This window comes from Apteryx mantelli, chromosome Z (assembly GCF_036417845.1).
Source record: "Apteryx mantelli isolate bAptMan1 chromosome Z, bAptMan1.hap1, whole genome shotgun sequence".
Taxonomy (NCBI): Eukaryota; Metazoa; Chordata; class Aves; order Apterygiformes; family Apterygidae; genus Apteryx; species Apteryx mantelli.
This window is the reverse complement of record NC_090020.1, coordinates 82917782-82930079: the sequence shown is the minus strand read 5'-3', so window position 1 is coordinate 82930079 and position 12298 is coordinate 82917782. Positions and strand designations below refer to the sequence as shown.

The following is a 12298-nucleotide window of genomic DNA, read 5'->3' as shown; positions in this document are numbered from 1 at the left end:
GTCCCTTCCAACCTTAGTGATTCTGTGATATCAAGACTATAGCTGTGTACTTTTTATGAAGTGCTGATATGTTTTGGCTGGCCAGTGCTACTCGGAAACAGTTTCAGTGGCAATACGGATTTCCCTCCCCCAAATTTTTACTATAGGGTCTCATATTTGCATCTCAAACAAAGAGCATAATACAGTGCAGTGGGTTGCAGCTCTGGCAGGAACAAGCGCTTTTTTTTTGTTGGAGCTTTGTTTTGCGTCTAGCTAACTTTTATGTTTTGAAGTCCCTGGTATGCTGATGCAGGATATTTTTATCCTTTTAATTCTCCTTGCTGGGTTATGTCAGCGTGTTGGTGTTTTTCACAAATGTCTAGACAGGGAAAATCAACAATTCTTTCAGTGAAATCCATCTAATCTTCTGAAATAGTGTCTTTTGACTGACGCTTAATGATATAATGCTGACTTAGTTTCCCATAAATCATACCCTAATAGTCCTTGGCATTAACATTCTTCTGGGGTGGGGAGAGACTGTTTTTATTCATTTCATCTCCCAAATTAATTTTGAGAAATGTTAACAGTGGTGCATCTACAGATGCTAGCAAGGCTTGGTCGTTGGTTGGAGCTTTAGGCTTGCACATATAAAGGCAGGAGAATAACTGCTTTTTAGGGATAGGCAGAATCAGCATGGTAAAATGGAGTAAAGCCATGGAACATAGTTATTAGGACAACCTCTGGATTGTGAGAGCTGCCAGATGTAGAATAAACCCCTGGGGGAAATCGTGGAAGTCTGGTTACTTCAAGTATTCTTGAGAGGGCCAAGTGTTAAATTTACTGTGGAACACAAGTTTTCACTGGTAAGCGATGACCTAATAGGTTTTTTTCTTGATCTTTGATATCTGTGTGGGCACAAATTTCTGTTCTCCCTAAATTTCATAAATGAGGATTGACAGTTTTGTCATTTTGCTTCCATTGCACTGGGCAGTGAGAACTTACTGTAACCAGAGTTGTTGTTCAGCTTCATTACTGTCATGTCTAAGGGAAACTACCAAGATTTGAGGGGTGAGTGATTTTTAGGATCTCTAAACTAGAATAGTGGGCTGCAGTGTAATCAGATGGGCAGAGAAGAAAGGGAATTGGGTCAAGTAGCAACTGCTTGGAGAAGACATCATCGCTGTGCTCCAAGGCAATGGGATTTAGATGGAGCCTGTCTTCTTCCCTCTCTCCTTCTCCCCATCCTTCAGTCCCAAGATGTGGCTCGGTGGGAGTTCGTGGGGACAGCACTGGGGCCTGCAGAGTGGAGCCCATGGGAGACCCCGATTACAGTGACAGCCCGTTGCAGAGTTGTGATTTGCAGCAGAGAAGGTCTTGTGCACATCTGCTTGGCAGCTGGCTCCGACTCACTCCCTTCAGTTTGTGGTCTTCACCCTTGACTTTGCCAGACGCTTCTTCTCTCTTTTGCCCTGTCCCCTTCCAAACCCCTTTTCTTCTGCTTAGCTAATCTATGCCTAATTAAACACACGGACAAATCCCAGTGCTTATATGACGTTTGTTGTCACTGGGTTGTTCGTGACTTGTGTGTTCTACCCCTTCCCTGCTCTGTGGCTCACTCTGCTATGCCATTTTATACAAGGGTGACCCAATCTTTTTTGGTCCTTATCCACTACCTTAAAAATATACTTCCAAACTTCTGCTGTTAAGGCAAAAGGTAACTTGAGAAGAAAAGGGAGATGAGTGGATGGGACAGAGATTGCTGCAGCTTTGTGACTTCTTACGTGTATGTGTCAAGAATCTAGTTTATCTTACTATATGGAGAAGCGCCTTACTCAGATTGCACAATTCTCTGGCACGTTCTTCATGAGATGTATTGGTTGTTAAGTCGATCTTCTCAGGTTGAGGTACGGTTGCAAGATTGTTGAAAGCACTTGAAATAGAACATAATCGAGGTGGAAGTGTTTAATCCCAAGCATGCTAAGCGCACATGGCTGTGCGGATTGAGTAGTTGAGTACCTCGGTGAGTGCTTTTTCAGTGTATTCAACTGCTGTGATAAGATTGCTGTAAACCATTTCTGCTGGTATATTATACTACAGAGGAAGCAGACCACTAGCCAAACCGTTTTACAGCCCAGATGCAGTTTTCAACACTTCCTTTGCTTTTCAGCACAGACCCCGTTACTTAGTTTGCTTAGAATAAATTGAAGACAATTTTTTTTTTTAAAATGCTGTTCAAGTTTTGTGGTAGCTCCTGAAGGGAGGAATGGAGAGAAATATTTATTTACATTTGGCTACTTTCTATTCCTATTTTAAAACTTGCCTTCAGCATGTCTGTACTGGTTGTGAGGAGAGTCCTGTCTTGAATCCACGCGAGAGCATCTCTTACCCTTCGTGTGCTTCTGTGCTGCTTCAGTTCTCTGTTTTGCAGAGGTATTTTCCAAGCGTGTGTTCAATACTTTTGTTTTACTGAGTCTGAGAAATGAAAGTGAGCTTTCCATGCAACTCTGGGACATAACTGAGGCCAACGGCTAGATGCTTTCAGTGCTGGTTTCCCTAGTTTAGTTGCTGCTTGAAATCATGGTATGGGGAATGGGCAAAGTCTCTTGATCAAAAACCCCACTGCTCTGCTTGGATGTGTGCTCAGTTTTAATCTTCTTTTGACTGCAGTGCTAATTAACTCTAAGTTATATGAAAATTCTGTTTTTAATCTATGGAATTAATTGCTACAATATATACTGGAAGCTAAAACCATAGTAATATTTTTAAAAAGCAAAAAGATCCAAGCAGGTCCTCCTATGAATAATCAATACTGCCTCATTAAAAATTAATATTAACAATTAAATTCTAGCCTTTCTTAAAACAGTATTAGCTTTCATCATGAGTTACTGCTGTATTTGCCAAAGCATGTGGGCACATTGTTCTATCACTACCCACTATGGTATTTTTTTGCACCTTATTTCAAAACAGCTGGTACCAATCACTTCTGAAGAGAGGATACTAATTTGCAGACCGCCAGGGATGATAATTCCTTTGTCTCTGATTCCTTCTCTGGGATTGGACTGTGAATAAATATATAAGTATTGATGATGTACTTCCTGTAACACTTCACTTACTATGTTTGTTTCGTGTTTTTTTTTTTTTTTTTTTTTTCCCCCCTAGATCCAGAGCACCTTGAAAGTTTTGAAAAGTATCTCCAATCAATGAACTGCTCGGAAGAGATTTGTCTGCTCACTACGTTTGCTCAGATGGCACAAACCAAACGGGCTGATGCGGATGAGGATTTTATCAAAATGATTGTTCTGGAGATATACGAGGTGAAGAGTGTTACTGGTCTGTTCAGCAAAAGGATGAATATGCTCTTGCTCTTTCTGACGGTGAAAAGTGTGAAGCATTCCTCCCTTCCATAGCTTATAAACCTTGCAAGTAGCTCTCTTAGTCTCATGGCCGAACAATCTAAGACTGAATTAGAATATCCTAAAGTGCTTGTTTTCTTTTGGGAGAGAAAATAGCTTTTCTATAGACCAAGCCAGAATGGAGAAAACAAACAAACCTTTCCTTTGCTTGGTTCTTCCCTCTCAGGTTTAACTTGTAGCTCTGAAATTCCTTGTGCATATTCTCTCCTTTCTGTTGTTTGTATGTTCAGTTTTGATCTTTGTTTTTGGCCTTGTGTTGTAACAATTTCATTAGATGGAGTAGATGTTAGGATAATCAGTTTTAATATTGGCATTTGCATTTATCAGCCTTGTTGTCCAGGATCAGCAAGAGCAATTTGGTTCTGTGTTCTCCAAAAGATGTTTCATTGTGGTATCGGTGCACTATTTATTGCAGTATCAGTGAAGGCCAACCATAAGGAGTAACTTCTCTATGCTCATCTTCTCAGGTGTCCTACGTTAGTCTTTCCACAAGAGAGACATTTTCAAAAGTTGGTCGAGAACTCCTGGGAACCATTGCCAGCACCCATACACAGATTATTTCTGTCCTGCTGGATCGAGTTAGAGACACCATTGAAAAAGTTGGGATGGTAAGTGCTAACCTCTGGCACCCAGTTAAAACTAGGAAGAGACCATACCAGACAGTGTTATAAGATACAGCTTGGTATGCCTGGATCATTTTAAAGAGCAGTTGGTGTTTTTTTGATCATATCACTGTTTAAGTCTGTGGTAGAAAGGCATAGTGCTGATTATTGTTTCATACTATGTATTGATTAGCCTTTTGTTCTGTTTTGTGTCCTCAAAGGTTTCTTTATATCTGTTTAAAGAACTGCCGTTGCACCTGTGGAAGCCTTCTTCATCTGAGATAGCACTGATTCGTGACTGGTTATTAAATAACAGTCTGACCACAGTGGAGAATAAGCTCGCCTGCATTATCTTGGAAGGGTTAAACTGGGGATTTGGTGAACGTGTAAGTATTTAAAAAAAACAGGAGGCCGGACACCTGGTCAGTTTTTGAGAGGAAAAAGTATTATTCAGTCTGAGACTATAGTTATGAATTTGTGGAAACAGTTAAAATTACATGCTTTTGATATGGTAAACTGCTTTGTGTGCGTTTGAGGGCACGGCACTGCAAACTTTGCTATGATTTTCTAGCGTTCTGCCTGAGGATTTGTTTGTGTCGCTTTTCAGTAGTGATGCAGCTGAGATTAAGAGATATTTAAGCAGGAATTTCCCCTTTCTAAACCAGAGGAAACGGCCAAGGGGACAATTTTTGTGAGTCACTTGACTAAGGTGATCTGTGGCTGCAGAAACAGAGGAATCCTCCAAGAGGTGTGTGTGACATTGGTGTGACTGTAGTTTTCAGGATTATATCCAGGTATGTTTTGTACAATTCAAGAAAACTTAAGATTAAAATAAAGAGGCTTCAGAGCCCTGAGTGTGATTTAAAAGACTGGAAAATAGTCCATAAAATGGGTTACTCCAGGAGCTCCATCTGTTCAGGACGCAACCCAGGTCAATTGTTTTTTCAGAGATGCAGAAATTAATTTGGGGCAGTCCTGTTGCCTGTGTTAAAAGACTAGATTTATGACTACAGTGAGGCATTTCAGTATTCTAATATGTGCATTTGATTGTACTAAACTCTTTCCTTTGCTGTGCTGATACTCCGACATGAAGCTTGCCTTACTTTTGCCCCCCATTTCTTGGTAACACGTGTGAAAATGGAGGAATGGTAGGTCCTGGGAAAACTTTTGAGGCCTTTGCTGTGAGATAAGAGTCATGCTGGAGCCCATTGATATAGGGAAAAATAGTTCTTTAAGGTGGCAGTTGATAAGAGGAATTAGTGTTTTGATGCAATTTGTAGTAAGGTTATTTTTTTGATGGGTGTGTTTTTTTGTTGGTTACTGCTGGTTTTTGTTAGTCCAACTGAACAGTATGGTTTTAGAGACCTTTTTAAATGAAGCAAGGTTTGATGTGATACTCTTTTAGCAGGATGCTCTTCATCTGGATCCAGCTGTCCATTCTGAAGTTGCCTTGATGGTCCTGGAAGCATATCAGAAATATCTGCCCCAGAAACCATATGCTGGACTGCTTTCTGAAAGCATAAAACAGGTATTTCTTCTTCGGAATTACAAGGAATAATTTATTGCCAATGGCAGAAAAGCTTCAGGACAAGACCCCTGCTGGTTTTTTTTGTTTTTTTTCCTTTTAGTATTAGAATGTCATAAAATACCAACTCCTTGGGGATTTTTGCACCCACAGTGCTATCTTAAAATAATACTATTAGTCTTGAAAGTTGAGCGTCTATACAAGAACCAAAACTTAAATTTGTCCCCCTTTCTGGTTTGCATTGTTGCCCAGCCTGTAGCTACATGGTCACAAACTGTTTTTTCCAAAGGATCCTTTACCCATTCACAGTTGGACAATATTTGCTTAATGAAAGGCTGTTTAATATTACTGGTGAACAGCCTATGAACATTTTTTACAGCACATGGATGACTGAGGAAGGTATGGCCCCAAGTTACAGAAGGAGAATGGAAGGATAGAAAGGTCAAGGTTAAAAATCCCTTTTATTTTGGATGTTCAATCCAAAATGTTTGTATGTATTCAGAGCTCTTAGCATTGTGTTGTGCTTTGTCTTCTCAGTATTTCTTGTACGGCGTTTTCTCCTCTCCTCCTGTGTATTTTTCCCAGTCTCTTCTTCCCACACTTTGTTCCTTATTGTCTCTTCTCTGTCCTGTTTTGTTTCTCTGTGCTGTTTAATCATGATTTGCTGCCTTGTGCCAGCTAGATGAGTTCTCTTTTTCGCCTCATTTCTACTGTGGTTGCCCCGTGTATTGCTGGGTCTGTCCTGACGTGCATGAGCCCATAGCTGGAATTTGAGTAAAAATTTTGCTCTGGTTCTTGTACCCCCTACTCAGGGAGGATGAAATCTCTACATTGTTTTCCAAATCTGAACCTCACACTGGTCTGTAAGAGCATATACGACACTTCCCCCCCCCCCCCCCCCAAAGACTTATAATTCATTTGAGTCCAGACAGACTTTTCATGATAAGACACACATACCTGGCCGATACAGAGACTCTCCCTATCTACATTACAGACTTCCTTTCCAAGAAGAACTGCCATGTTTTAGGCTTTTTGTTGACAGATGGTATTTTTGTGTATTTTTTAGTAATGCTTAAGACTGCTGGTGAAAATAACTTTTATATATATATGTATATTTAAATATATATATATATTTATATAAATAAACACATTACTGAAATATATATATATAATATATTATATAATAATATTTTTATATATATATATATGTATTACTGGCTTAATGCTACATATGGGGAAAAAAAAAAGAATCCAAGACTGATACCTAGTTTGGAAAACTTTGGCCAAGCAGCAGAGGTTGATAGAGTTTACCAAAAGGGCTGGGGTGAGCAAGAACATAGAAACAGGGATTTGAGCTAAGCTTAACTGGTGGTGCTGCATGGTCTGTCAGAAAAATAACCACTGTTGCCCTGGTCTCTGACTCTAGGGTCATGTTAGAGGAAAGTCGTCTGAGCTGACCCAAGCCCTAGACGAGTGCTCTACTTGCTGTAATATGGCTGTGCTTCCTCTCATTCCCGTTGCTGCTTCTCTGTTTCAGGTCTCCTACTTAGCCAGCATTGTTCGTTATGGAGAAACACCAGAGACTTCCTTTAATCAGTGGGCATGGGGGTTGATTTTGAGGTTGAAGCTTCACAGAAATGACCGTGGCGTGCAGCAGGGCTGGCCTGCGGTCCCTGTGCCTGACAGCGTGCCCGACATGACGGAGTCAGTCACGTTTCACCCGCTCCTGAAGGCTGTTAAAGCAGGCATCCCTATCGGCTGTTACCTGGCGCTGGCAATGACCACCCTCGGTCACAAGTAAGTGTGCCTTCTCGTGTCCGCCTTGAGCAGATGGCCCCCGTTGCTGAGCATCCTACCTAATGATGAGCTGAGGGCTGTTAACATCTCTGTGCAAATGTAAAGATGATAAAGAGCTCCTGATGCAAGGGGTTGAGCTGTCATCAAGGACAGTAGTTTTGAAAGATGTGCTGTTTCCTTTATTTTGCTAGTACTAATTTTGGTCTTTTGCATGTTTGGGTAAAATAGCGATTAGAAATAATAGGGAAACTACTGGGGTTAGCGTGACCGTTGAGGACAGGAATAACTTTTAACTGTGTCTACCAAAAGGGTTGTCCTGCAGTTCAGGTTTTTTAGCAGAAGAGTCAGAAAATAGATTGGGGGGAGGGGGAAAACTCTCATGCTGATATAATAAATTGAGAGCTTTATAATCTTAATACTGAAGTTCCTAGCCCTGGAAGCGTTCCAACACAGCCTTTTCCAGTTTTCTCAGCTGGTTTGTAGATAACGCTCTCCTCTGATGGAATCAAATGTGCTATTTGAGTAATGTACAGATACAGGGGCAGACTTCTGTCAAAGTCTCTCCCAGGACTGTTTTCTCTGAATCTGTGATCACTTTAGTTATGTCATCTTCTTATTCAAAGTTTTGGCTACTTTTGTTTTTTGCCTACAGTGTTGCTTTACTCTTCAAAGAGAAACTGTCTTAGAGTTCTTTTCCTTCCCCTAGACTAGTTGCCCATTTTCTGGACAGTTGGGGTAGGATTCATCTCCACTAACTGTAGCCACCTAAATACTTAGTGTAAGGTAGTCCTTTGAGCTCCGTCTGTACGTGGTGGAGAAAGAAAGCTCACGTCCAGAGGATCGTCCATCCTAATTTGCTATCAAAGGTAAACTCCGTGTGTAGGTGTTTCCATTGCCTGGAGCGGGATGCTAGCTGACTAGTTAGGCCAGAACCTTGACCTTTAAATGATTGAAACCTTGGATGAAGACCCACATATGGTCATTACCCCCATCTCCAGTCTTTTTTTAGAAGAGAGGACACAAATCCCCAAAAGAGCAGAAACTACTCATCAGATCTGTCAGCTGTTGTATGACTCCTCCAGCTGAAGAAAAAATTCTGTGGATTTAACTCTCTAGGACTTCAAAGGTTATATGTAAAGATACGAATGTCTTTATATCTCAGTTCACAAAGAAAGCTGTTTCTTGCTGCTGACAGTTCCTGTGCTTTTGCTTATTTATTTTGTTTCTGTTTTGACAGTATTGAGAAGTTCTGTGCCGAAGGGATCTCTCTCTTGGGTGTACTCGTCCAGTCCAGATACCTGAGAACAGTAGTCCATGTGATGGATAAAATTTTACCCCTGTTTTACTCTTGTCAGTATTACCTCCTGAAGAATGAACAGTAAGCATGATATGTTCCTAATATGTTTATTGCTAAAGAACAGTGAAAGTTAATCTTAACAGTTAAACATATTGTGTTTCATTCTGGGTTTTGCATCTAGTATGAATGTGACACGACTGGAAAAACTTCTGGTTTGCCAAGTTTCTTTTTGTCATTGGCTGTGGTTGATGACACAGTTATGGAAACCTGGGCTGCTGACATCAGGTGTACAGACATCTCTCGTGACACTGCCGCCGTGCCGCACAGCTGGTCTCTGGATGGCTGTGTTGGCAAGAGCAGTTGTCTTTAGATAAGCTAGATAGATAAACAGGCAACACTGTTTAACTGTGTCCATACTGGTAAGTGGAGCAACAGCTGGGAGCTTTCCCAAGGGCTGGACCTCAACTGTCTGTCCTGGTAAATTAGCGATACGGTCCTATGGTGTGCTTTTTGGCTTGGTCTATCTAGCAGACTCCCAAACAATTTCTGAGCTAGATCTGGGTGTTAAAGTGGGTCAAGAACCATTCCCAAGTGGCAGCCTTGATGGGGCCATCCTCTTTTGGAGAGTAGGAGAGTTAATAGTAGATACATGGGCTGCTCTATGCCACTTGGGTTCAGTGCCGGAAAATGGTCTGTGGCACGCTTAACTTTCTAGCTTGACAGAGTCCCTGTCAATTAGTTACTGCAGTTCTGTTGAGCATGCTGCAGCCTTGAAATACTGACAAGGATATGCCTTGCGACTTACTGCTGGAACATCTGTTAGAGCCTGCCAGATGTTTCTGATAACATTGTCTTCTCCAGAAAGCTGGAAAGTGAGTTTCTGGGATGTCAAACATATGCACTGCTGTTTGCTGTCTGAAAACTCAAGATATATTGCTGTGCAGTTAGGCCAGGCAACAAGGTTTATTTTGCAGTGTCAGCCACTGTTCAGTTCTTGTGGGTTTTGGGAATGCCCTATGTTTTCAAATACTTATGGGATAGTTTTGAGTTATTTCATTAATGTCAGAGTAGTTTTGAATTTGCCCATTCCTCTTCTCCCCCCCTTTTTTTTTCCTTTTTTTCCCTTTTTTTCCAAAGCAGGCAGTGCTGCAGCTATAATTTCCTATGCAAGGTAACTTCAGTGTAGATAATCTTCAATGCATAGACTCCTTTCTCATGTAAATTCTTCCTAACTTTTGGGCAAGTGTGCATGTTGTAAGTCTTGATAAGCTGTCTTGAATTACAAGCTGCCTTGAATTGCGCATACTATGCCTATGATACGGTTTAGTGGAGCAATTAATACTCTGCAGCATGATTGTGAAGCAAAATCCTGTATATTGGGGTCAGCCAGCAGTGCTGAGCTGTGCTGCATATTATATAAGTTTTGAATTACTTAGAAGCAGCTCTTCTGAATATTATGTTGTAGGAGAAATTTTGGAATTAATTGAATTGGATTTGTTCACATCCCCAGGTTTTTATCTTACGTCCAGCTGTTCCTTCACCTGGATAGTGGAGTTCCTCAAGGCATGACCCAGCAGGTTACCCATAAGGTAACACAACACTTGACAGGAGCGAGCTATGGAGAAAATGTTAAGCTGCTCAGTAGTATGATGCAGGTAAGATTTTTATTTTTATTTATTTTTTCCCCTTTTTAAAGCTCTGTGGCCTATGTGCACCTGTGAGGGTTGGAAAGAAATTGGGGTGCACCCCAACAGTAGGGTTTTTTGGCTGGGTTAGAGTTTAAGGTCAGAATGGATACTGAATCTGCCATGGAATATCCTGCATCAGGCTCAAAGAGTTGGGTTTGTTTTTCCTGAAATGCTTTGGCTTAAACTGTGTTCTTGAGAACAGGAAAAGTGATGTCTTGAGTTTCTGGGATTACTTAAGTGTCTGAGATAATTTCAGCAGAAGAACGCTTTCCATGTTTCAGAGGGAAGTGGAAAACCCTTAAGATCTGTACCAGTCTGATACTGGGAGGGGGATAGGGAAGGAATTCTATCCTTACCCTAAATCTGGCAATCTCTGTGACTCTGAGCATGTCAACAAGATGTGCCATCCAGATTTCTTGGAAAACAGATTTTCAAATGCCAGATCAAAGCTCTGTTAAAAAAGGAATGTGTTATATAACACTACTTTCTTGCTTGTGTTTGAGGAATGCAGCAGATTACTAGTATTTGAAATTCTTGCCTTTGACCCTTGATTTATGGCGAAGGTATGAAAAATATTATTGGCTTGAAGAATAAAATACTATTATTTTCTTAGCGCAAACAGGTCATGAACTAAGACCTACTAACACTGTAGAGAAGTGAGGGCTAAAGAGGAACACACGTGCTCTGGGAAGTCCTCTTTGCAGGAACAGCAGGCAACACTTCAGAAATAGGTGCTGTTTATACCTGCAGGTTGCAGAGGGTCCTGTGTATGGCCTCTGTGTCTATTTTTGCTGATTGCATGAACTTCACAGATCTCTAGGCTGCAGCAACTCTCTTGAAGGCTGGAAATGGCAAATAATTTACAGCAATGCTCTTTATGCCCATGTAAAAATAATACATATTTTTTTAAGGATAGGCCCACAGCTTCATGTGAATTAAACAGTTCTTCATTAAATTCTTTTCCTCATGCTGCAAGCTCTTGGATAATTCTACCCTTTAATTTGGCAGACTCACATTTTTCTAAGCAGCCAGCCGAATGGCGTGGGGTCAGCAGCAGTACTGGAGTTCTGGGTTCAGGTCCTCACCAGCCAGCAGCTGTGGCACAGGGACAGGGCAACACTCTTCTTGCTGGATCACTTATGTAAAGCTGCTTTTCAATATAGTCAAGAAGACTGCGTGCAAAAGCTGCTCTACCAACAACACAAGGTAAGTGGGTGTGGTGTGTCGGTGTGGCTGTTGAGTCAGTGGTCAATTCACATGTTGCTCATTCTAATTTTTGATGTGCATATATTTTCATAAAGCGTTACAAGAACAGTCATGATGATGAGTGATAATGAGGTTATGCTATCCGATCTGGTTTGGAACAGGTCAAAATTAATGGCATAGCTGATATTTGAATAACTGAAACCTATTTTTAACACAGATTTCATTTGAAGGTGTTCTATCGTAGTATTTATTCTGCAGTCTTTGGATTTCATAAGCAAACAGTGACAAACTATAAAATGGAATCTTTTCACCAACAGGAAAGGAAGTATAAGCAGGCATTTCAGTGATGATTTTCTAAATGAAGGTTGTGAAGTAGCTACACAATGTAGGAAGGAACCTGGATTGAGGCGCGTGACATTTTTGTAGGTTGCAGATCATCTGTTGGGTCCTCACAAAAAACAGTGTTTTGTGTTTCCTTGCAGAATGCTTTAGGCTATCACTGTGACAAAGGTCTGCTGTCCTCGCTTGTTAGCTGGATTGTGGCAGGCAATGTGACACCTTCCTTCATCGAGGGCAATGCAAATTCCTCTCAGGTAAGTGGTATGGTGGTGGTGTAGGAACACTCCCGGCATAAGCAATATATGGATGTTATATTTTTTCCTGCTGTCACAACTATTTGCAGATATTTGCTTGTTCTTTCTTTCTCCCTCTCTCTGTGTTTATGTTTTCTTGTGATAAAATCCTCATTAGCCTAATTCTGCAACTTTATTACACTAAAGGGAAGATGGACA

At 41.0% G+C, this 12298-nt stretch overlaps 1 protein-coding gene across 1 annotated transcript in view; it reads left to right on the top strand.

Annotated features, from left to right (window-relative positions):
• The window catches only part of EPG5 (ectopic P-granules 5 autophagy tethering factor), a 58724-nt gene that overhangs the window by 15872 nt on the left and 30554 nt on the right, over positions 1-12298 (top strand). Inside the window, exons 12-20 of the mRNA XM_067316659.1 lie at positions 3139-3293; positions 3860-4000; positions 4216-4380; positions 5403-5522; positions 7057-7316; positions 8554-8694; positions 10124-10268; positions 11310-11507; positions 11990-12100. Coding sequence (XP_067172760.1) covers positions 3139-3293; positions 3860-4000; positions 4216-4380; positions 5403-5522; positions 7057-7316; positions 8554-8694; positions 10124-10268; positions 11310-11507; positions 11990-12100 — 1436 coding nt within the window. The remainder of the gene's footprint in view (positions 1-3138; positions 3294-3859; positions 4001-4215; positions 4381-5402; positions 5523-7056; positions 7317-8553; positions 8695-10123; positions 10269-11309; positions 11508-11989; positions 12101-12298) is intronic.